General features: G+C 37.9%; 1 protein-coding gene across 2 annotated transcripts; it reads left to right on the forward strand.

Moving 5' to 3' along the window:
- Positions 1 to 1,808: 1,808 nt before the first annotated feature.
- On the forward strand, positions 1,809 to 23,485 carry LOC145499526 (atrial natriuretic peptide receptor 1-like). Of its 2 annotated transcripts, XM_081479046.1 has the most exons (21): positions 1,809 to 1,873; positions 6,419 to 7,114; positions 10,355 to 10,641; positions 11,214 to 11,349; positions 12,277 to 12,498; positions 13,601 to 13,682; positions 14,195 to 14,291; positions 14,540 to 14,644; positions 15,400 to 15,477; positions 15,917 to 16,021; positions 16,570 to 16,641; positions 17,236 to 17,404; positions 18,016 to 18,165; positions 18,751 to 18,925; positions 19,391 to 19,531; positions 20,026 to 20,149; positions 20,531 to 20,599; positions 21,086 to 21,260; positions 21,970 to 22,068; positions 22,511 to 22,602; positions 22,923 to 23,485. In XM_081479046.1, exons 2-21 carry the CDS (start codon positions 6,436 to 6,438, stop codon positions 23,028 to 23,030), a joined length of 3,165 nt encoding a protein of 1,054 aa, XP_081335172.1. In that variant the 5' UTR covers positions 1,809 to 1,873; positions 6,419 to 6,435; the 3' UTR covers positions 23,031 to 23,485. The 2 variants fall into 2 exon arrangements, with proteins under 2 accessions (XP_081335172.1, XP_081335171.1); XM_081479045.1 differs by lacking the exon at positions 1,809 to 1,873 and having other exon boundaries at positions 6,034 to 7,114.
- The last annotated feature ends 3,341 nt before the right edge of the window (positions 23,486 to 26,826 follow it).

The raw sequence follows: 26,826 nt of genomic DNA on the forward strand, positions 1-26,826 counted from the left end.
AATAAGTTTTGGTTTGCTTAATTTGTTTGAGTCTTGGAGTTTTGGTCTGTCTTAAGTTATGGCGTTTATTCAGGTGGGTGTTGTGTGTTTGCACATTTTGTGTGACCTTCCGCGGTCGCCGTTTTTCTCCAAATCTTATACGAGCGTGAAAGGGCTGCTATGAATAGTTAGCTAACAGCTTATCGCTTAGCTAAACAACAGCTTTTATCTGACTTATCTTGTAAAAAGCTGCCATCAGGAGACGTAAAAAAATTGCTTCCAGGCAACTGATGACCTTACCGTTTAAGCCTGGTTTTTGCTATGACATAAGCACGAGCACAGGCATAAGAATAGCTATTTATTCGCACCAGTCCCGCGCAGAGCGAGTATAAGATCTGACTCCCTAATGTATTCATATCACTTTCACGTAACTAGCGTTCTATAGCGCAGACTCTTAACGCTTGCTACTCCCTTTCACGCTCGTCCCCTCCATCCTTTTGGCCGGGTTCTCTTTCCTTTTTTTTTTGGTTTTTACTTTCCCCTCCCTCACCCAACCCCCTATTTTCTTTTTCACCTCTATGTCTCTTTGAACGCGATTGCCATTTTGCTCCAAATCTTATACGAGCATGAAAGAAACTGCTGCGAATAGTGGCAAGAAAATAAGTCTTGTTTGGCATGGAGGCAAAGGTGAACGCATTGCCTTTCTTATAATACGTTGACTAGATTGCTACTAATAATAATTGAAGCGGGCCCATTCGTTGCTGTTAGCACAGCCGCCATCTTGGTTTGGATCAACTGATAAATGGTTTTTTCATTAATTTTCTATTGCCGACAAAGCGAACTTGATGTTATAAAATCTGAAAGATTCGCGAAGGTTTCGTGGATTGTTTTCACGTGTCTACGTTCATCTTGGAGAAAAGAGTTTCATTATTCTGGCTATTTTTTAACAAAAGAGAACACATGAACAATTGTTAGTCTTGATTGACATCTACGAGGCCATTTAAGGCACGCAAATGGAGCCTTCGCTGGCTACTGAACATAGTTATATTTCTAGCAGATTATTCAAACTTGCACTCGCACCCTATTTGAATGTTATCTGATAACAAGTGAATCAATTTATATCACTCTTGCCTGTTAACAGCATAGCACATCCGTTCACTAATACCCCCTTTCAGGTTTTTATTTCTTTTTATCATACAATTTTTAAAAAATACACTTTTTGGTTGTGTGGAGCAACCTTTCATATACAGCTAACACCGACTTTTTTTGTGCGGTGGGCTTTCAACTATTTTCGGAGTATACCGATAAGTTAACTTTAAGTTCTATTTCCCACTTTCCATAAAAAAATAAATAAATACAACAGAAAAAATATCAGAGTGATATTCATATTAAAATATCAAGTATGATTGTAAAATCAGTAGTTCCAGGCCATAAGCCTCTCCGCCTCTTCTGTTCCTCAGAGTAGATGGGAAATTCAGCATTTTTTGTGGCACTTCCCATTATTAAAGCACTAAAGAAGACTGGACACGGCAACCATAAGTGGCCGGCCTCAAGGCCTACCTGTGGACAGCTTCCTCGTTAAATTTGAATATGCTATCATCTACATGACAATAACGTAACGTCAAGATTAGAGAAAATATTTTTAGATATTGCTTATTGTTCTCGAGATAAATTACTTAGACTTTTAAAAGGGACCAAGACAGTTTTTTCATAAAGGAAGCAATATATTATCGTCAAGCCAATTGTAAATTTTCACGTGTGTCGCTAATTGCTTTTACAGATAGTTTTCTAAGAGGGACAAGAGTGCTTTTCATAGAGGAATCAAATCAAACGAAATGTAAAACTTAGGAGCTTGATAATAATACAGGGAAACTCCCAAATAGTTGGTTCTACGGTAAGTGAAGTAAATGAACGTTTCTTTTTGTATATGTGAGGCTGGATCAGGTTAGTTTGGTTATTAAAAACAAAACTGTCGATCAGTTTGTGACACAGGCTTCGTGAAAAAACATTTTCAAGTTCTCAGTGAACAGAAATCGAACCTGAACGCTTCCTCAGACAGGTCAGAACGTCAATCCGAATGATGAGCGATATGACCTAAAATGTCTATGTTCTAAAATAATTGTTTTCACCATAGCTCATCTTTCTATTTTTTGGTGTTGATATTCTATCCGCAAAATGGTTATTTACCAACTACATAATAGCAATATTATCGTCAAGCGAATTGTGAATTGTTACAAGTCTTGCTGGTCGCAGCGCTTTCGTAAGAATTGTGTTCGCACTATTTCCGCCGCTCGATCGTTTTACAGTACCAAATCCATTTCCAACATTAGGGAGTTAGGAAAACCACGGCGGCAACGGCAAAAGAACGTGGCTAGACAAGAGGTTTAGAGAGCAGAACAATGGCTGTAAACGTGCGTTATAGTTTTTGGTACATTTCTTTGCCGTCCTCTGCAAAACAATAACGTGAAATGATCAAATTCTACGTTGCCCAGGGAATGTGAACCACGATTGCTAATTTTTTTAATTTTTATTTCAAATCTATCGCTGTGTTCCAGATTCAGTTTCTTTTTGGTTTTACAAAGAGAAACAAACCAAATGGCTTTAGGATATAGAGAGATTTGTAGGTAAAATATAAATTCGTATTTTAATCGACGTCGCCTCGCTGTCGTATTTACTTAAACTCCCTATTAAACCGAAAAAAAATCAGGACCCTTCTTATTAATATTCCGGACGAATTATTTCGAGCCGACAATTTCAACTCGGATTGAGTTTTACTGATTTCGGACAAAATTCAGACAAAATAATAATGCTGAGGACTTTGCACTCAAAATGGCAGATGTAAACTATGCGGAATCTTAATGTTAGCAATGAATACAGTGTTATAAAAGAGTCTAAAATGAACTTTCTCAGATCTCGTAGAGAGCACAACTTCAATTTCCACGTTGATTTCCTCTTGATTCCTTTGTCTCTGTTTTGCTCAGTAAGCCATTTGGCATGTAACTAGCTTCACAAGGCGATGACAATTTTGTGCTGACATCAATAGTTTACGAGTATGAGGTAGACAACGTTTGATTGGTTAGAGAGTTAAAGGCTGTTTACCATTAACTCGAAAAACCGGTCGCTCGATTGTTGTAGTAAATGGGACGTGTCAAACCCCGAATGGAAAGTTCCAGGGGAATGTGCTCGTTCCCTTTCCACGACCTCTTCCCGGAAGATAGGATCAAAGGTGATCCAAGCCAAAGGCCTGGAACTAGTAAAAACTAGGAAATACAACGCACATTTTCCATTCGGAAATTCCGTTTGCAGGGAATTTTTGTCTACCTTTCAAGAAATTCCGTTTTCCAGAGAAAATTTCCGTTCGGGTAGACAAAATTAATCTTTCCATTTACATTCCATCCGAAATTTCCGGATTTTTTGGGTAAATGGTAAACAACCTAAGTAACCACGACGACAACGCCAAGGACAACGTCTATTGAAAAATGAATTATTTATATTTTACCTGCGAATCTCCGGATACCCTAGAGTCATTTACTTTGTTTATCTCTGTCAAAACTATCACAAAACTAAATTTGGAGCACAGCGATAAATTTAAAATAGAAATTTAAAACATTAGCCTTCGTGGTTCACCTTCTCCTGACAATGCAGAATTTGGTTCTTTGATGTTGTTTTGCAGAGGCAGAATTGTAATTACGGGCACGATTACTCCCTGAATTGTACGATGCGAGGTCCAATTACTAATTAATCGTATCTATAACAAATTTCGGAATTTGAAATTTCTTTTGAGAACTTCTTTTGAGTGAAAAATTTTGTAGCGCTGTTCATAAGTTTTAAAAACTGTAGTAAACATTGAGAAGGAAGCCATTAAAGTGCGCGTAATTGTAGTGCAAATGGCGTAGGTATCCAATTACAAAAAGTTCAAACTGGATTCCTGTAATTGGACACCTATGTGATGACGCGCAGATTACGTGACAAATAGGCGCGCGGAGAACCAATCACGATCAAGAATTCTGTTATAGATACGATCAGAAGCATATAAGTGAAGTTATATTTTACCTACGAATCTCCCGATACTCGAGAGTCATTTAGTTTGTTTCTTTCTGTCAAAACTATCTCGAAGCTGAATATGGAACACAGCTTAAAATTCGAAATATAAATTTTAAAAATTATCCATCGTGGCTCACGTTCTCCAGACAACGCAGAATTTGGTCATTTCACTTTGTTGTTTTGCAAAGGACGGCAAAGAAGTGTACCAAGAATTATAACGCACGTGCACAGACATTGTACTGCTCATTAAACCGTTTGTTTAGCGACGTTCCCGTTGGAGGAGACCCTGAACATACAGTGACAAGCAATTTTCGTTGAAAGCTTTTCTCTCACTTTCCGCATCAATGTTTAATGCAAAGAACGGATTAGCGAATTCTAAAACTATAAATAAACAAATAAAAAAGGACGCATCTACTAATAAACGACTAATAACTTCAAATATTACACTCTACAGACTTTACAGGACCTTGCAATTTCACAAAACAAAGTAACAAATCTTAACTTAGCGCGCGGCGGAAAATGTTAGCACGTTGTAAACTTAATAAGGCAAAATATTTTGGAAATTCTTTTCAGACAATTTACGTCTCAAATTTCTGTAAATAATTTATTCTTCTAATTAACCTGTAACTGGCTCTCTCCTTGAGATTTTAAAGTATATTTCAATAGCATACAGGCTCATTGTTTTTTCGATCATGTAACATCTCTTAATCGCTTACATACTTGTGTAAAACCTCTGTCGAACAGTTTTCAAGGAAATACAAGCACAATCTTAAAAATGAACGTTGTTATTAGCATATCAAAACGCAGGTGTAAAACAAAGGATCCAATAAACTGTTCTAACTCCTAATTGAAAAACGTCGCCATGATTTTCATGTGATTTGTACAACTAAGAAAATTAGTTTGGAAATACCAAATTATGTTGCAAAGTGATGCTGACTAACTTCGATATAACAAGAACCAGCGACATTTTTTTTACTGCGACACTGACAAATTCGACACTGATTATTCCTAGTCAAATGAAAATCTTTAGTCACGAAAGGAGTCGAAAACATTGCTTCTCATCGTACAACACTCGGCGATGAAATGTAAACAGGGCTCTGTTATTTTTGTTGAAAACTGCACCTGTTCACGAGTGACCCCCATAAAGGCTTATATTTTTGATATTTCATTCTAAATACGGAAAAGCCTTGAATGGTGGGTGGAGGTTACAGGACTAAGCTCCAAATGGGCTTAATTAGCAATGTTCTGTTTGACAGTAGAAAAAGAATACTTCAAACGTTTTGATAATTTGTCATGTTCAAACTACGTTCGCAAACCTGAAAGCGCTCATGTCTCACAGTTTCTTTTATTTTCTTTTTGCACTTGTATAAACGCTAAAGAAAGCGTATAATTCGGTGTAATGTTGAAACTTCAAGTCGTAAGGAGTTTGAATTCCGTTCGCCCTCTGGGTTAAAGCAGTTTGACAAGTCTGTCATACAATAACCCCGGCATTTAAATTAATTCCAAACTCCATCGCGCCTTCACCATTAGGTTTACAAAATATGCTATATATTACTTTCAACAAAAACATTCGATATTTGTTTTTCTCTTTACAGTATATGAATTTTGCTCAAGTAAGAACACATCATAAAAATGTCAGCATTTACACCTCAAATCCATTTTTATGGCAGGACCAGTTTGTCTAATGAACTAAACTTCCTTCCTAATATACAGTCAAATCTTCGTAAAAATTCTCCGCCAGAAAGGACTGTTAAATTAACTGTCTTTAACCCGTTTACATACCTGCAGGTGTTGACATTAATTGCCAAATTACGCCGGTGAGCTTAATTCGCGAACGTTTCGCTTGATCCGGTTGTTTATACCTATCATTCGTTGCGTCTATTATAATCAACTAACCATTTTTTCTTTCTTTGTTTTGTTCTTTTTTAACCGATGTATATTTCCGAAGCCAGCTTAAGTTATTTTTATCATTTTGACAGCTTCGCTCCATGAATATACAAGGCAAATGAAAGTAAACAAAAGTTATCGATGGTCATGAATTTAAATTACTCCTACGTTTGAATAATTCAAACCAATCTACATCCAAAGTTGACAAGGCAAAGTGAATAAATTGGCTCATGCGCTCCATTCGTATTCATTAGCACTTTCGGTTTACCGGAAACTTACTGATACAGCTGCTGTTATTGTTCCATGATTCGAAGGAAAATTTTAATCAGGATTTATGTAATTGAAAGCAATACGTTTTAATTCAGTCACTTGGACGAGGAAGCCGCCGGCACCTTGCTAGGCCGGACCATGTCTAATAGAAATACGAACACTTGGCATATTGAGCTCGAGGAGTAGTCTAGGACGACACCAGTTCACACCTCGGGTATTTTTTGTTTGCTCCTGCCAGTGCTAGCAACTGTGAACATGACAGCGAAGCGCTTGATTACCTTAGTGCTGACAGTTTTCCAATTCCAACTGCAACGGCCTGCAACGAGTAAAGAAATAAGACTTGCTGCGTTGATACCGTGGAATGGAACCTGGCCTATTGGACCGAGAATGGCGTCCGCATTGCTTGTTGCCTTCGACACGATAAAGAACGACCTGAATCTGCTACCGGATTATAACTTGACTTACGACTGGAGAGATAGTGAATGTGACACCGGAGCCACGCTGAGATCCATGGCCGACTTGCAAGCGAAGACACCACCAATTCATGCTTTTATTGGACCAGGTTGTTCGGTTGGCTGTATGCCGGGAGGGTATTTAGCCGCACACTGGGACAACCCAATGATATCGTTTGGTTGCGGCGAAGCCACGCTTTCCGATAAAGTTCAATACCCCACATTTGTTCGAACTGTCGGAACGTACGCACAGACCGGAAAATTTTTCTTAAAGATCATGGAAGAATATAATTGGGACCGAGTTGCGATCCTGTCTTCAACGGAAAGCCTCTGGTCGCAAGTCGCTAGTTTTGTTAAAGATGAAATCGATAACGCAAAAAGCGGGGGATACATGGTGTCCTATTTTCAAGTGTTTAGCCCGGGTGTTACTACCGATGAGCAATTCAGAAGCATGTTTCTCTCTGCAAGAGAAGTGGCGCATGGTAAGTTAATATTTTTTGGTATCTGCATGACAAGGCTGTAAGTATTTATCACGCGACAGGGCATCAGCGACGTAGAAAGCGAATGAATCACAGCAACATAAAACTGAAACACCTTTAGACACTAAGTTTATCAAAAATTTATTGCTACTGTTACATATACCTTAGCTTTTTGTTGCCTTTTCATCCCATTTCATCAGACTGCATGCAGCACCTTAAAAGTTTGTAAAGAACTGATGATGGATTTGTTCACAGGGGTAATGACGTTTTTTAGCAGAAAGAGCCCTGAAAGAGCGCTTTTCTTTCTATCGCATCCAGAAAAGTAGAATTCCAGATTTAAATGCACCAGGGCCATATCGGTTATTATAACGCTTTGATAAATATGCTTGTGCGAGGTTAATTGAAAACTTGTAAATTATTTAAAGATTTGAGTTTCAACGCGCTGCCTTGGCAGAATGACTGTTCCTTTAACACGATCGGTTTTGCATCATTTATTCCCTTAACAGCTGAGTCATTCCCACGAAGTACAACTGAGATTATTATTCCACCTACATGCATTGTATTATTTTCTGTATCTCTCGAAGTCAGATTATCGCAGTTTTTCTTTCTGGATCCCTGTCGGGTTGCTTTTATGAGATAACAGACTCGTTTCATTACGTCGGTCGTGTTTTCTTGAAGTTGATCTAATATTGGAAGCTGTTATCCTACTGTTCGAAATCCGGAGAAATAATATTAGCCTCTTTGGTGGCCGTCAAGTACAGTTTTCATTTATGTAAATAAGCTAAAGGGCTCTTTTTAAATCGAGTAGATACGTTGTATCATGATTCACTTAGTACTGAGTAGCTTCATAAGGCACGGATGAACTAAATTGATGATGACAAACGTGAACAAATCTTTTTTTTTTTTAATTTTGAAAATAATATCGTAAAGTAGCAAAATTTCATTTGCTATTAAAGCGAATGAAAAACCTAGCATGACTTAGCGTCTATTGTCATTTCAAAAAGCTCTCCACACTGAATAATTAACGTCAATTTTCGTGCAAAAAGTGCGTGACTTGAGAAGAGAAGAGATCATTTTCGAGAACACCTCCAACCGAACTATTGTTTTTCATCTTTCGTGCGTCTCTATCCATTATTTTTCAAAAGACTTGGCGACAAAGGATGAATTACTACGGAAATTGTGAAACAAAAGCACTCGTAAAATGTTTATGTGCTGACTCTGTAGTAATGACATGTTGAAGGCATATGCAAATATAGACACAATAATGTAGATATGAACAGGCCTCAGTGACGTCCTCAAGCGATTCTGACCAATGACTTTCATGAAAGCAAATCTTTCTTTGAACACCGAGTTTCCTTTTAAGTAAACTAGTCGGTTTCGTCTGGACAGTTGCAAATCTCGTCGATAAAGCAAGGGAGGAGACGTAATGAACTTATGAGAAGTAAATAATTTTGTAATATGGTTTTCTGAACCGTTAAGTAACCCAATATTATGTATGCCCTTTGGCTATAAGACAATGTGACGTTCAGCATTCGCACTGTCATACAAATCCTCGAATATTTGTTAAATGTAAACAGCATCCCAGTGGTCTTAGGGGCTAATGGACAAGATAAATCTTTGTCTGAGTTTATTTTAGACACATAGGATATTTTTTTGGATTTTGCTTGCAGTACATAATTTTGAAAATTTACTAAAAGTTATTTTTTTAACATAGAAACGTCACGAACTGCAGTCCTGGTCAGACCTGCCACGGCTCATGAAAATTGGCAGCAGTTTGCAAATTACGTTGGGTCTCTTGAACTAACCTAAAGAAAGGAAAAACCAACTAATGAATAAATATTTGTTCAACAATCGAAAATACTCGAGCATGATCCAGTTGGGAGTAGCTCAAACGTGAACCCACGCCACACTTTATACCCGCACTTCTGGGCTCGCCTGAGGCATAAAATGGAATTTCACTTCTTTCCTGTTATAAGAATAAACGAGAAATGTAACCTGACGTCGTAACAATTTTTACAACTGGTCAATTAACCAAACCGAACAGGGGCCATCTCGGGGCCTAAGAACATGCGCTATTGTTTAGAAACAAACGTGCGCCCGATTTCTCGTTAGACTTGCTTCAAGTCGACCTGCGATGGTCGAGCTCCGAATAGGCCTTTCCACAAATAGTCGAATATTTTGGGGGATATTTAGAAGTTTTCGAGATATGTAGAAAATGTAAAAATATTTAGAAATATTTATAGCTTTTTTTAAATTCTCAGTTCTATACCAGAAATAATCAGCGATTTTCCCCTTGAAAAAATGTATTCCATATCACTAAAATCGCTAAAGTGGCAGTTATACAAAATGGCGAATGCTGGTAACATCGAAGCGGCTAAATCTTCCTACTCAACTCCCACTACTACAAGAAATTTTGAAAATTTGTTTGCCTGGGTGATTCAAAATCGGTTTATTTTTAAATCAAAAATAAGATATTTTGAGAGGGTTTCTTACGAAATGTGTAGAAAAATTTCTGTGTTATTTAGGAACATTTTTGAGAATTTCCGAAAAGCTATTTAGGCGATTTTACGTGATAGTTGTGGAAAGGCCATGCTCCGAACGAGAACAATTCCCGCTACCTTCAAAACCAAAGTGCAAAGGGCACGAGGAGGAGGACTTTGAAAAAGTCTAGACTACCCGTCTGGGTAGCGTGAGAGAAAATTTTCAGAAAGGAAAGGAAATGGCAGCCACATTGATTTTGTCAGCGTAGACGAGATAGCATTTATTTCCTCTTGAAGTTTTGCAAACTTGCTGAAGTCTATAGGAGAAAATTCGCTAAGGTCGATCCCAAAACGGGATTTGGTCTACATTGAAGGCTTTTCTTACTTCCAAGGGACGCTCTTACTCAGAAAAGGACCAAACTCATTTCATTGGGCATGTACTTTAAATCGGGAACACGCCGGCACAGCCCGAAATATTCTTAACAACTGTGTGCTACATCTTGTTCACACCTACTTCTCGTAAAATTTAAGCACGAAAAATATATCTAATGCGCGAACATGGCAATTTTTTTTTTTGTCTACTTCATTCTCATGGCGAATGCCCTGAAATTACTTACCATCCATCACAACAAGTATCATTTTGCATTGTAAACGAGGCTTCACCTCCAATCTTTTCATGTTTTATTAGTAAATTGCCCGGCTCTCTTTCTAAGCTTGTTTGTTTGTTGTATACATCTTCCTGCACACTATCTTCGTTTTTCAGTCTTTATCCTTGTTGGTTATGGAAGTTCCATACGACAGATAATGCTTAGCCTCCACGACTTAGACATGATAACCACGCAGTATGCTTACTTCACCTTTGAAATTACACCTGAGAACTGTAAAGGAAGCGACGGAAGGGACGAAGATGCTTGCGAAGCATTTGAGGGCCTTATGGACATTGCTAACTATATTCCTGAAACTCAAGAATATCAGAGATTTGAGGACAAGGTTCGACAAAAAATGCCAGAGTTTGCCGGCCTCGGATATCATATGCAGCCAGACGATAAAGTAAGGAGTACACTGCTATATACCCCGGATGGGACTCTTACAAAAAAATGACGGGGGTACTCGTCGCACCTTTTAGCGGCTTGGTACCTCTTAGGGTTTTCAGATCCACAGCGGGCGCTTTCCTAGTACCTTTATGTCTAGCCACGCCCACAAACAGGACCTTGGTATTTTAGGGGTTTCTTTTCAAAATTTCTGACGAGCACCCCCGTCCTTTTTATATGAGAGCCCCCCTCCCCCCCCCCTCCCACCCCCGAGTTGTATACATGTACATTAGTTACCCAACTTAGGCTGCAGTTACAGCCAGCAATCCGGCCATATCAGTTTAGTGAATTGATATCGCAGGATATCAGAGAGTAGACAAGGCTTCTGATTGGTTCATTACGAGTCTGGGTACGGTAATAGACAGAAACCTGCATGTCTCGGGTAATGTCACTGACATATCATGAACCTTCATTTGTTCTAGTTAGCTACTCCTCAGCGCCATGTGAGATACTCAAATTATCATTTCGTGTGGTATATTGAAGTATCATTTTTGTCTTATTAGCTGGATCTGAATTTTTCTTGTTTTCAAGGTTGATTTGTACGCTGGTTTTCTCCATGATGCTGTCGTACTGTACGCGCTCGCCGTCCATGATCTTATAACACATGGAGGAAACTTTACAGATGGAAGAGAACTTATGAAGCACATGACCAACAGGAGCTTTGAAGGTCGCTAATTCCTTATAAGATATATAAAACACACAATTGTAAACGTTTTTTGCAGTAATTTATTAGGCTAGATGTTAGTCCTTAGAATGAAAATTATTAAAGATTTCCTGATAAAAGGGAACGCAAAATAATTTGTTGTGATAATTAAAAGTACTGAAAAAGGTAATGGCGGTTTCTTAGTTCTCTCTGTCTCCTTTGCTTTCTTTCTCTTATTCTGTCTGTGTGTCTGTCTGTAAATCATTCAATCAGTTAGCTTTTCTTTTATCAATTTCTAATTTTACCTTTTGGTAGCCGAATATGATACGATTTTTAATTCACTTGTTCGAGTAGAGTTGATGTTGTTACTATTATAAGCGGTTTTCAGCTGATTGTCGTAAAACCAGACCAAACCGATTACTTACCAGTTAGACTACTCAGCCAATCTCAAACCGTTGTAGAACCAAAGTAATTCCCTGATTACTTTCGACACCTAATTGAAACCACTCTAATCAGTTGTAGTTGTTTTTGTTGTTGCTAACCGGTTGTAATTTTAGTTGCTGTTCTAGCTACACTTGTTTGTTATTGTTGTTGCCGTTGTTATTATTCCGTTGCTAACCATTTTCATTTACCACTGATGTACCACTGATGATGACCGTACGGTCGAAAATGTTTTTGTTTATAAAATTTTTAGTAACTTTTAGCCTTTTATAAACAATTTTCAGTTTTAGTTGTAATTGTTTTAGCTGTTTTTGTTGTTGGTGGTGGTGTAGTTGATGTAGCTGTAAATGTAGTTTTAGTTCTAGTTTTACTTGTACTAAATACTAGTTACCAATGTCGTCCTAGCCTCTTTTTTTTTGAACATTCAGATAACACGAGCATATCACTACTTGAACGTATATGAACCAGTTTTCTCAAAGCTCTTCTAGAACGTCATTTGTACAATTTCAGGAGTTTCTGGGCCGGTTTTCATCGATGAAAATGGTGACAGAGCACTAAGCCTCCAAATGAAGAACTTCCATGATGGCAAGATGCAGCGTGTAGCGAACTACTTCCGACATTCAGAGAAACTCGAGTTTACCAACAGCAGCATGTATTGGCCGGGAGGGACTGTAAACGCTCCAAAGGGAAGACCTGACTGTGGCTTCGATAATGAATTCTGCGTTTCTCCAGGTGTGAAGATAATTCTGTCATTTTGTTCAAAGGTCGTTAAATTATTTCAATCCTTAATTTCCACTTTGTTTTGAGTGGGTTGAGTTTTCAAGACCTGAAATCCTAAGTGATGTATAGATTCTCTCCGTTTGGGATATGGTAAAAAAAAATCAATTTCTTATGCGGCATTATACATTTAAATTTTTTGAAATCAAGAATCCTAAACTGTGACCAGAAAACTGTTTTGGAAGAAACTGGTGATACAGTTGCCCTCAGTTAAACTACTACTGGCAACAATGAAGGGCACAGCGAGCTCAATATTTATCGATATTCCTGATAATAAATATAGTTGACTGCCAAAACCAACATATGTCTTCCCAGCGTTGGTGGACGGTTAGTTCAATTATACCACCCACCCAGAGGGCAAATATGAACACTGTTGTTGGCGTCGTGGGTGAATTCCAGGGGTATGAAATGAAAGCAAGAATTGTCAAGATTGTTAGAAACCCGATCTTGCAAGAGTGGAACTAGGTCAACTAGGCTAGTCATTTGTCCTTAACGTTGTTTCGCCGATTAAAAACTGGCCGTCCTTCAAAATGTAATAGTTATCAAGCACCGCTTTGTATTTAACAATTAGGTTACGAGCTAGAGATTTCTATCGCGCGATAGTTGATGATGGCATAGCCCGAGTCAACTATCACGCATAGAAATTGAAAGCGATTCATCTAATTGTTTTAGTACAAATCTACTAGTCGTTCAAAACTTTATCTAAATCCTCTTCACGGACACGTCGAAAACCGAAAAAAAGCGGCCGCCATTTTGTTAACAAGCGTACACTACTAGGCTGCTCACTACCTACAACAGGATAGATAGTAAGTAGCTTAGCCAAACAGAGAACGACATTCGTGATAGAACGCTAGTAGATTTATAATAATTGGCGAAAGAAGTTAACCAAGAGAACACAGAACATCATATTTTTCCTTTTGTTCAATGAACATTCTTTAAACTAATCTACATTCATCTAGGAATATCTTCGTCCCATGTAAATGATCAATTTAATGCACATGTGGTGTAGATGTTTCTGTTAGACTAACTTAAAGGTGTATCTGTCTTATCTCATCAGTGGTTTGGAAACTTGCTGTCTACGTACTCTCGGCATTTATTGCTCTAACAATTTGTATGGCAGCCCTTCTTATATATTATAGGTAAGCATTGAATCGTATCAAACCACCATTTTCGTATTCTCGGTATTGGACTGGAACTAACTTGCAACTGAGGCTAATGCGGGTTGTTTTTGTAGAAAGGAAATGACATAAATATTCCCCGACACGAGCCTCCGTTGCAAGCTAGTTCCAGACCAAATTTCCGATAAAAACAAATATGGCCTATCGTTCATTTACACGTTCACTCGCTACTCGCTCATTTAGTAAACCGATGAATCGATCATTTTATCAAGGAAAAACACGAGTCTTTCGCAGTTCTCAGCAAATAATGCAGTTTAAAGAAAAACGGATCTCAATTCCGGTTTGTATGGGGTTGGAAACCATAATCATTACGATATAAGTATTTACACCCGTAAATGGCAAAATGTTGTGGTTGCTGCAACCCTAAGGATACTTCTTTCTCGTTGCAATATTTCACTTGCAAACTGTAAAAATTTAAGCCCAATTTTCTTTTTTTTGCTTGTTTACGTAATTTGCTGCTTTACGGTTTGTAGGAGGAAGGCATTCGAAGTATCACTTCAGAGCCAACAATGGAAAGTTTCTTCAGCTGATGTGAAATTTACAAGAAAACCGCCGGATGGGAGAAGTATAGTAAGAGACAACTGTTAGCTATTTGATTTTTTTTATCAAAATTTCAGACCCTTTCACAGAACAGTAGCCACTCCTATAATTTATCTAAGTATTAGGCATGCAGTGTTAAATTGGCATACAAGGTCACTTTTCAATCCCCTGTTGTTTTTTTTTAATAATGATGAGGGGATAACAGAGAAATAGCAGTTGATAGAACAGTGATTTTTTTCAAGCCATGATAACTAACTTATTTTCATGTGTTGTGGCAGATCTCAATGTTTAGTGGAAGTTTTGGTGAGGTCAGTTTGTCTTCGAAGATATTTGATGACGATGAATTGCGAGGACAAGTATTTACTAACGTGGCAATTTACAAGGTTTGTATTGGTCTCCTAGCATAGTTTAAAACTATGTTTGAAGCGACTGAGACCCCAAAACAACATTCTCTTGATACGATTTAATCAAAATCGTAGAGGTAAATTATCCCCTTAGTAACTTTTCAAGTTACTGGATAACCCCTGCATAACCTACTTATGTCCAACGTTAGTATATACAAGTAGCACACAAGTGAATAATGCTTTTCACGCGTTCTGATTGGTTAACTCGGAGGTGATTACCAAAGTACACTTCTCCTCTGAGCAGCCGAAGAGAAACAAAATGCATGGCTTCCCGTTTCTCTTCGGTTAACGACGAGGAAAGTTTTTGGCCTTTAGTTGTTCGGATTGTGTGACATATACATTTATTTACTATTGTTTTTCATCCAACTCTCTTTCCCTTCTGTTTTGTTTAACATCGACGTGAGTATACGCCTGGTCGGTTCCCAATCAGAATTTCGCGCTTTTTCCAGTCCGTGGTCGTGGCATTTTTTCCAAACATTTTCAGTCATGTAATAAATCTCTTATTAACTAAGCTTGCTGGGGACGGTACTGGGAGAATATCGGCCCTCACTCTTTTCTGTATGGACCTGGCTGCAACCGGCCAGTGCTGTCAAGACTTCGGGCCGATATTCTCCCAGTACGGCACTCGCTCTTGGCTATTAGGATATATATTGCATACAAATGAAGTAAAATCCCCCTACTGAGAGAGTTGAATAACGTAAAAGGAATGATGTAATACACTTATTGATCAACAGTCCACCGTGGTAGCGGTTAAGAAGCTGAGGAAAACACACGCCCATCTGTCCAGAACAATTCTTATGGAACTAAAAGAGGTACTCAGTTTAACCTACAAATGCCAGCTTAATCTTGGGTGTCAAGTAGCACGAGTCCAGAGCAATTCTGTGGTTATACAAAATTACTACCCATGGTGTCATCAGTGCATGCAATACATGTGTATACATTGGTGGTTATAATATCTCTACAGGGACATCATGGCAATCTCCTATTACGAAGTAAAGAAACTGACTTAGACTTTCGTACGCAAAGTCATTAATTACAGTGAGTCAGATGACCTATCTGTCTCTCTTGATGCTTTCGGTGAAAGTAACTTAGCACCTATCAACCTTGCCTTTGATTTTGAAAATGGTCTGACTGTAGCTCTTAAAAGTAGCTTACTGGATCAACTATTGCATGGAGTTTTTTCCGACTCAACCATTCAAGTTTTCTTGCAGTCAGTCAACAATTTTACAACATTTGCATTCATTGATATAGGTGTACGATCTCCAACACCCGAACATCAATCGATTTATTGGTGCGTCCGTGGATTCGCCAAACATATGGATTCTAACACAATACTGCAACAAGGGAAGTTTACAGGTAATGTCGCTGTATACATACTGATTACGCTGAGTATTCATTGTAGTTTTAATCTTCAGTGCAGAGTTAATAGGGGGGAATGGTTATGAAACCTGAAAAATTTCTTTGTTGTATGTTTTTGTTCTCTTTTTTGGCCGTGAGCGTGCATAAAACACAATCGTTGTGTACTCCCGCCGTACTGAGGAACTAATCAATAGAAACGTTTTGATTACGTAATTCATGCATAGTGTATGAGCGATAAACAAAAGATTGTGCACGGTCGTGGACCTTCCTACATAAATCTTGACATCTTTGTTTGCTCCTTTGATGTTCGCCGAGCTTCATAACCATTTCCCTCTAAAAACTATGTTCAATACAACTACTAGAAAAAAGGAGTGTACTGATCGCAAAAGGAAGCTTTTTTGTGAGTTCACTTCGTATTTCAACGTTGGTCCTCTGCCAGTTTTACTCACACAGAGGTGGCAAGGTTCCAACGTTGATAGGGAAGAGTCTCAACTATATCGTGCTGTCAATGACCATTAACTCATTCATTCGGCTTTTCCTTTCAGGATGTTTTGAACAACGAAAAATTGAAGTTGGACTGGATGTTTCAAATGTCCTTTGCTTCCGATGTTGCTAGAGTAAGAACATGCAAATAGCTTGTGCTTGAATTCATAAGGAGTAAAACAAACTCTACTAGGTTTTTTCGAGTTACAGCATTTGATTTCCATAAAATAATACTTTTAAAGAGGACATCGTAGATGTACCGGTGAACAGGACGACTTATTATCAGCTGGCAGACATCTTCAGATTACACTTGAGGTGTAATCTTTGTTCCTGATGACATAACTTAGCGTGCGGCCAACGCATAACTTAGCGTGACAGTGACCAACTGGAAAGCTCATTGGCTACTTTGGTCACTGTACACAATTAAATATTGTTTCTTCTAGTTAATTTCTATCTGTATTTACTTTTCCTAGATCATTGTAAACCATCTTACGTTAAGCTGTTTTTCTGTAAATAGAGTCCAATAATAAAAACTGAACTGAAACATAAGCAGCATAATATCTTAAACACTTCTACGTTTTTTTGGATATATGAAAATAGTAAATAAGTAAAGTTGAAAGGGTGCACCTTCTTTTGCAAACGCCCGTTCATTTTAGTGGATATGCCGGCATTTCTGTCTTTTGAATCTTCTTGTACTTATATAATGTCTTGTTGGACTCTTTTAACAGGGGATGTGCTTTTTGCACAAAAGCTCGATTGGTTGCCATGGTGATCTTCGATCGTCTAAATGTGTCATAGATAGCCGATGGGTTTGTAAAATAACTGACTTCGGGCTAGAAAAGTTTAAAGGAGGACAGAAAGCCAACTCGTACATTGGCCTCGATGCAGAATATCATCGTAAGTATTCACCAGCTTTATCTCATCTTCAACCAAATTATGGAGTGTATAACGCTAAACTCATACCACCACCCTAATCAAAACTTACGCCAAAATCCTGAAACCATGAGAATCGCGGCAGATTCGAGCGTCCTAACATCCACAAGCTACAATGGGCGGCAAAAGTGTAAAATACCACTCTCAAACGTCTTGGTAACATTTGCTTCCCCCAAACAATGCTGGTTTTCTCTATCTCTGAGACTACCAGGACCACAGCACCTGCACAATATTGAATTAGGTGACCGGGAGCATCAGTCGATTATAGCCAGTTGCATTTAAAAGAGAATGGGTCAAGTGTCCTTTAATTAAAATGGTCTGAGCTACTTTTGTCACTAATTGTATTCGCTTTTCATTAAACTTCATCGACTTAATGATAATAATGATAATGATAATGATAATGATAATAATAATAATAATTTTTATCTATTCGGAGCCATTCCTATGCTCGCAGCGCTTTACCAAGACTTACGCAACCATGCGAATACTGATTTAACTCAGTTTCTCTTGCGATGTTGGCGAGTCAGCAAATTGTCCGCCCACTTACCTTAAAACGTTTCTTTGTTACGTTGCAGGGTTACTATGGCGAGCCCCGGAGCACTTGGATGAAAAAAAGAGTTCGTCTAGGTCACAAATGGGAGACGTGTACAGTTATGGCATTATTTTACAGGAAATTCTTCTCAGAGGTCTTCCATATTGTAGGAATGACTTTATGGAAGCAAAAAGTGCGTTCTTTTTTATTTTTACGTTTCAATGTCAGATAATTTTGAGGGATGTTTGTGATGTACATGGACCGGAGGTGATCGTCCTGATGACGGTAGTTCTGAAAAGAACTGTTTTTGATGACCGACGCTTTGATAAACTGAGTGCAAGTCATCTTCAGAGTCAAGTGAATAGTGTGGAAGTTAGTTATAACACTTGCGTTATAACCATGTAAATATTGTAACTTTTTATTTTGGAATTCAATGGAGTGAGTGAGTAAGCATGTGCTGAAGAAGTCGAGTGAATAAACATTTGGCAGTATTTCAACAGAGATGAATTCTGATATCGAGGCGTAAACGCTACAATGTAGCGTTGTAGTTGTCTAATGCCGAAAAACAAAGGTAGTCCTCCAAACCGGTATGTCTTAAATTAACTTAACAGAAGTGAACGAATGACACAACACATACATGTGACACTCAGATCACAATAAAATGGAATATCACAGCATGTCTGACTGTATCCAGCAATATAAATAACATTAACTGTGAGTTATATCGGTAAATATTCATGCAATAACAAGACATCATTATTGTTCTGTACATTTACAGCAATTGTCAACAAAGTAAGAAAATCAGAAACTCCTCCATTCCGTCCACTGATTCCAAGTACCTTTGGTGATGGTCTTTATATAAAAATGATGAATTCTTGTTGGGATGAAGATCCCAGCGTAAGACCAAGGTTCAGTGATATTCTCCTGACAATTAAGAGGATTAACAATGGAAAGTAAGTACATTCTGTGAAATATAGAAACCTTCACTGAATATTAGAATAGTCAGCTCTCAAAGACATAAAACCATAAACACGTCACGTTACGCTAAATCTTCAACGATATAAACGTGTTCTTCTGGAAGGGAGATCGAGTGCCATTTCGAGCTGGAACTCATTTTGGAGAATTGATCGAGTCAGTGGTAGGTCGTGGTACTTGTTGCTAAGCATTGTAACAAATAGTCCTCGCCATGAAATGGCGCAAGAAAATTTTTGATTGGAAAAGACGTTTAAAAGCAAGTTCCTGGTTCGGCGCATTCGCAAACCTCTATACCTTTTAACCTTCACCAGTTTGTATTTCGTTCGAACCAAAATCTCAAAGCTAGATAACTTGGCTAAACTTGCAAAATTCATAATTCCAATAATTTTGAAAGGTTTTCTATCTAGCATAAACTTAAATTGCACTGTCGTTTTTGTTAACAGGGACATCAACATAATGGATAATATGATTTTGTTGATGGAAAAATACACAGATCATCTAGAGGAAGTGGTGCGAGAAAGGACTGAACAACTGGAAGAAGAAAAACAGAAGACGGACGCTTTGTTGTACAGAATGTTACCTAAGTAAGGAAGCTACAGTATAAACAAAGTAAAAAGAGGCGCTATCCATATAGGCCTAACGTTATGGGGTTGACGGTGGTTGTGGTGGTAACATAAACTGAGAAATGAATAGCAAAGATATCTTTTGCGAGAGTAAACAAAACCGTGGTCCCTTGAAGAGATATTGTTTTCCTTTTTTCCCCTCTCTTCCGAAGGGTACTTTTACAAATGTTTATTTTGCTTGAAATCATGAACCGTCCGATCCATTTTATACGATGATATGATGATATATTTTAACTGAATGATTTGCTAAAGATCGTAAAATTCCTCAGTATATAAAGCTTTGCCCGTAAAAGATAAACAATTGTTTTAAGTTTTTCTCACTTTCATACGAAACATATAATTAATGAAAAATATCTGTTATGTAAGGGAAAAACGACTTAACGAGCGTTATATTATAAACGGGAAAAAAATTTAAAGAAAATTAAGTTGTTTGACTAATTTTTCACTCTATGTAGGATTGTAGCAGAGCAACTGAAACGCGGTGAGCCTGTCACAGCAGAGTCCTTTGATCAGGTCACCATATTCTTCAGTGACATCGTGGGTTTCACTTCATTGGCTGCCATAAGCAAACCACTACAGGTAATTATTAATATGATAGGTCGAGCACTCTATTTGTTTTCATCTGGAAATCAACTAATATTTCATTAGGGTTGTGGAAAGGGTTGTCTTTTTAAGTTGTTTCTTATCAGTTGATTTTTTCATTAAATTGTTGGTAGGGAGTTTTAATTGCGTCACCAATTAGAGTCCATTACGCTATAATAACTGACACATTAATAAAATTTTCATTCATTCGCTCACATTTTTGCTCAAATTTGAAACTTGAATCACTCTCTGTTTACGACTGCTGACCACTGCTGCAGATATCTGAAAGAAAATCTCAGGACTTGGTTGTTTTTTGGTAGAATGATTTTCTCGTCTCAGCAACACGTTAGCTGAGATGAATATTCTCATTGCTTACAGATTGTAAACCTGCTGAATGACCTTTACACCTGTTTTGATAACATTATTGACTGTCATGATGTTTATAAGGTAAGGTAACGTCACAGAAGGCACTTTTGGTTATTACTGACAAGTACGTTGTTGTTGGTGGTGGTGTTTTTGTTGTTGTCATTGCTATCCCTGCTGTTCTTGCAGTTGCTGTTGTTGTTGTGTTTGCTATTCCTGCTTGTTGCTGTTGTCACCGTTGTTTTCTGTTTCCATTTTTTTGATTAGGGGTTGGTAACTTCAATCCTGGTCAAAAGTCTTGGGACACTTTGCACTTTTGCTGCTTTCAGTCCACCTCCCCCTACTCATCCCAACTCAATGTTGATGTTGATTCATGCAAAGTAAAACCACTATTCAAACGTTGCTTTTGGGGGGAAGGGGGCTCGTAAAATTGAATAATGACTTCCCAATTCAAAATAATGTGTCACCAACTGGCACTTTGTCAAGTGTCCCAAGGACTTTTGGCCAGGATTGTAGGTGTGTCTGCTGTTAGTATGTCTGTTCTTGAAGAATTTAAACCATTTTCTTTAGGTTGAAACAATTGGAGATTCTTACATGGTGGTATCTGGACTACCAAACCGAAATGGTATCAATCATGCAGGGGAGATTGCAAACATGTCTTTGGATCTGCTGAGTGACATGTGCTGCTTTAAAATTAAACATCTGCCAGAGAAACAGCTACAGTTAAGGATTGGTATCCATTCCGGTCTGTACTTTGACTTCTTTAACTTTTTTGTTATGAAGTTATGTTTCCATTTCGTTTTTCAGTAGAGCTAACTGCTTAATGAAGATCAACGTGACGTAGGGTACATCTTGAAACTTTTTATCTAATTTTTCAGTTCGTTTTTCCACGTTCTTCTTTCCAAATCCTAACCATCCATACTTTTTAGTTTGTCTTATTATTATCTTTAGGAATAAAAATTTGAGAAATAACAGAACGTCTCGATATGTTCTCAAAATCACTTTTAAGGAAAAAAAACAAACAAAATATGTTATGTTAATGTATACCGAGAAAAGAAATATAACATATTTTAAACCATAGCATATTCTATTTCATCACTCAAAATGATATGAAGATAATATTGAAACGCTCTGTGATTTGCCAATTTTTATGTTTAAATGTTTATCTAAAACTACATTATTACCTTTGTAGTGTTTTTGACATTTGACATTTTTGACGTTGACATTTCTGTCGATTTGAAGGCAGCGTAGCATAACTTCTTTAATAACTATCCTTTGTGAGACGTTTAAAACTACAATGGCTAAAGAGTTTCTTGTTTGTCCACAGTCATTTTATTTTGTTTGTGTCCAAGCTCGACAATGTCAAAAGACTAACTGAGCAAGCAAGTATTTAAGCTGGAATTACATTGTAAACAGCCATGTTGGCTTATTATCGGTTATTATCCAATCCTCAGGTTCATGTGTAGCTGGTTGTGTTGGTCTTAAAATGCCACGATATTGCCTGTTTGGTGATACCGTCAATACGGCCTCGCGAATGGAGTCTAGTGGACTTGGTAAGTTATATACCTTGCAGATAGTTAATAAAAAGCTCATTGCTCTCAAAGTGATACAAAATTAAGGTGAATAATGGACAGGCCGATTCATCACCAGTGTACAACAGAATGCGTTCCTGCGTTCCCTTGAGCTAATCTAGATAAGGATCCATGATCCAAGATCACTTGGATCACGGTGCATCAAAGAAAGCGATGAATCCGCACCTAGGGTGGAGTCATCAATTCCTCTGATGCAACATGATCCGAGTGATCCTGGATCATTGATCCTTATTAGGATCATACCAAAAGAACGCACACCTACCTGATTGATACGGCAGGGTAAAAAACAAGTCCAGGGAACTGTTAAAGCGGTACCCGAGTAAACTTTTGCCGTATTAGAATTGCATTTTCTTAGATAATTCACAACTTTTAGAAAGCACTCAAATAAAATTCCTTCTTTCAGCTCTCAGGATTCATGTGAGTTCTCAATGCAAGTCTTTATTGGATGATATTGGCGGTTACTACACAGAGGAGAGAGGCTGGACTTCAATGAAGGTAACTGGACCTTTCATAAACCAGCATTACTTACTTGTCGAGTAACCATGAAACGATCACAATAGATGATTAATTAGAAAAAGAATACTTTCTCATTCTGTTTATTTGTTTTTTCTCGCTCCTTACTGAATTCCTTTGCTTCCAGCTACAACGGAAAGGAGACCGTTCTAATTGCACTTACTGTTGTTGCAGTTTATGATGCTGCTGAATGTCAAATTTAATTTCAGAGTGTGTGAGACAACACACTACGAATGAAGTGTGTTGGGAAAGATGGTAGACACACAAGTGCTTTCTTACTTTCTTTTTTCTTTTTCACTCAGGGAAAGGGGACAATGCTGACGTATTTCCTGAATGGGCGTGAGGGTTTTAAGAAACCGTTACCAGATCTCAGTAAAGCAGCTTCTCTGGAAGAACATACATTCAAGTGAACCAAAGGCAAGAAAGCTAAGAATTTAAACCAAAAGGAGGAAGATCTGAAAAGACAAAACAAAGAATAGTGCACCCGGTGGCGACACGAATAAATAACTGCAACATCAGTATAAGAAAAATAATAACATTGTGGTCCGTCTTCATGAAATGCTAGTCGTAACATGACTTGGACACAATGAATATATCAATATCTTCATTGTAATGTAATGAAATCAAACGTGTAATGTCCTCAATTTAATCGGTTATTTCCGAGTTACTTTTTGCTTCTGTTTTAAAACGATTCTTCGTGCAAAACCTTTTACACGTGAAAATGAGTTTGATTTGCACGAAAATGAACTTGTAGGCGGAACACCTTTTCATACCAATGGTTTCCCACGAAGACTCGTTTTAAAGCAGAGGCACAGGGTAACTCGCATATGGCCTATTGATAAAACTTGATGGCAAAAGTAATAGACTTACCTTCATTATATTTCTAAATATTATGTATCGATAACACTATTTTTTTACAAAAATAGTAAACTTAATTTTTTTTAATTAAAAGAAACTATGAAATATACATTTTTACTCTCGTATAGGATATTGTTTTCAGGTGATCTCAGAAACAACTTAACATTATAGTCATACGTAACTACTATATTTACATTAAAATAAGAACGCAGGCGAAAATTGTACCGTTTATAGTTCAGGTTAATTTTGCCCTTTAAAAGATACCAAAATAAATATACTATAATACACATACACTTGTTTTCATTGGACGAACCCCGCTGGGCGAGCACGATTTGTAGGACCAGCGTAAAGCGCGATGGAGCGTGAAACGTAAGGGACCTTGTAACGAGCTCAAAGCAACGGCGCGCGGGGAATGACGAAAATGAGAAAAAAAAGAATATTATTCCCCTGTATCTATCTGACAATTTAATGATGGTTTCCATAGGATCGTTGCACCGCAAAAAACGTGGAGCGATCCTTACGGCGTCGCTCGCTTACCAGCTTACAGAGACCGCTACGATTGCTACAGAATAACAAACTCACTAGAGGGCCTGGTATATTGATGGTTTGCACCGAATCCCAAGGGATTCAAATGACAAGAGCCTGGCAGCCATGTTGGATGACAACAAGGGGGATTCATGCTGACGTCATTGTTTACATTTTTACTCATTTGAATACGGCTTTGCGTACAGAAGGAAACATGTTAGATATGAATTGACTCCAGGCAGCTAAAGAGCTAGTGAGACTTAATACATGGTGCAATTTTTAGCTCTTTGGGTGGAATATTCAAGGAGATATTGTCTTTCAAAAACTGCAAAATGTCTGGGTGGCAAAAGCGCTACTAAGCTCACACATTCTTTGTAAAATTTTGAGTTTTTAAATCCGTGTTGCACAAAAAGCTCATTTTCATTGGCAGAGTTAATCCTACTATGACCTTTCAATATTCAAAATTGATTTATTTGTAGCTCCATCAGAAACTTAATATTTTATGCTAATGAGGCAAATATTGTAAAGAAGGATTCCCCTTTTGCTAAAGTGGCTATGAAACCAAATGAAAAAGTTACCTAAAATATTCGTGGTATTGTCGATAATGTTTTGACTGTAAATTTTTCCATTCTACCTTTACTCTTCTTCCTCGACCTTCAAAAAGACATGCCATCAAGGAACACATTTGCTCGCGAGGCCATTTTGGTTTGATGAAGTCACGGGGTGTGCACAACCCGCACAGTTTTGAAAAAAAGTCAACAGATACAGTGAATATTTTCAAAAATCTTCACTGTATCTGTTAAAATAGCGGATAAAAGCGCTATCAAACGAGAACAATATAATCCTGCCCTTGGGCGACTTCCATTCAACCAAAACTTCCGAAAATTTCGAAACGGCGACAAATATTAAAAAAAAAATTTTCTGGGAGAGTTTCAAAAAATATACTCTAATTCGTGCGGCTGCGCCCGAATATTTGAATCTGATGTCGGCATTAAAAAGGTTGATCCGTTATTCGACAATTCCGGTATGACTGACGTAATGCTACGTACGTAAAGAAACAATTGGTTGGACAAAGGTATCGCCTATGTGTCTCTCCGGATAAAGTCAAAAGTGGTTCAACTTTTTCTGCACAAGTTAGCCACGCAATTTTTTCTGCACACAAAAAATTAAAGGCCAACTGAAATTCACGTTATCCACTTGGAATTCATTTCTTTTGAATCTGTTTATTTACACATTTGGCGAATATTTGTTTTCTTGAATGAGCCTTTTCGCCGATACGGCGGCCATTTTGAATTCTATTGCTTCAAATGACTATTATGAGATGAACAGGAGGCAAATTAGTATGTATTTGCTCCCTGAGCATCTCTTAATAGCTATTTGGAACAGAATTCAAAACGGCTGCCGTATAGCCGGAAAGGTCCAGTGGTCAGCACTTGAATCAAGAATAAGATCAGGAATGGTAAAAGACCTCATGAAGCATTTTCTGCTTACCATTGTGGATATGTTTACACTCCAGGATCTGCTACTTTGTATGAAATCAAGAGGCTCTCCCAGGCATTTTTCAACAGATACTTGGTAAGTTTTTAAATGTTCAAATTCTTATAACTATTTTCTCTTTTGCAAGATAAAGTGGTTTCCAATTGAGTTTCGTGGAACCGAAATCAAAGTAACCACTCTGGCCAATCACGAAGGACGAAGGCAATCCAGTGAAACAATCAAAACTCGAAGTAATTACATGCAGCTAACGCAAAGCGCGGGAAAACATGTGCGACCGATTTACGATTGGGTATGGATTAACTTCTGATTGGATAAAAATGTGGCGCGAGTTTTTTCAGCCAATCGTGAAGCGTAATTGATGCAAAACCAATTACTTTTCGACACTCAACTGAAAATTGCTCTAATGATCTAAACATGTTTTTCGAGATAACAGAGTTCTCTGCTCCATATATTTTGAGCACCAAGCTATGATCGTCGACAATGTATGTTATTATAAATACTCTGTAAATGCCCTTTCAATAATCCATTTTGCACGGGGACTGGCACTAGTCGGAAGAGGATACGGGAGCCTTTAAATGCGCCCTTTAGTGCGTTAAAGATGGCATCCCTCCTGAATTGTGTAAACGACATGGAGTGGACGTGAACAAGACTGCGAAGAACACAAACATTATAGGAGAAGGGCCCACCGGAATTGTAAGTTGTCGAATTGCTTAATTAATAGTATAGATATGGCAAACTGTTTAGTCACGATTTTTTTTCTACCGTCATAGTTTGACTTTTATCACCATAAAATGTAAAATAAAATTCTTCCATTCCCCTTGCCAACGCCTGCTCTTCAATTTCTTCACCTCGACCACAAGGCCGAAACATGCTCTCAAAAGTAGATAAACCTGTAAACTGTCTCCCTTTACGTATTGTCGTGTGGACAGCATAAACACATACATTTGACTGGCGTCCAATCAAGTAATCTACGTATGCTCATTGTCACTTTCGTAAGCCTTCTCGTTTAATAGATATTTGAGTTTTCATGATTTCTTTATTTGTTTTTGCGTGGGTAGAAGTTAACCATCGTCGTCCATCGTGTGCATGAAAGGTACAGTCTAGACACAGCTTCTTTCAAGAGACTGTAAGGTGTTTGAATTTTCAGCTTTAAGCAAAGGAAATAACATATATCTTCAAGCAGACTATCAAGTGGTAAAACGCTCACCTTCTAGGACAGGATTAGCCGACGTGGTCACGGCCATGATTTCCTACGTCACACTGGTAAAACAGTCAATTAGCTCTTTCGAATGATCACAAACACCTTAAACGAACCACTGATAAACA

This window comes from Orbicella franksi, chromosome 10 (genome assembly GCF_964199315.1).
Source record: "Orbicella franksi chromosome 10, jaOrbFran1.1, whole genome shotgun sequence".
NCBI classification, from domain to species: Eukaryota; Metazoa; Cnidaria; class Anthozoa; order Scleractinia; family Merulinidae; genus Orbicella; species Orbicella franksi.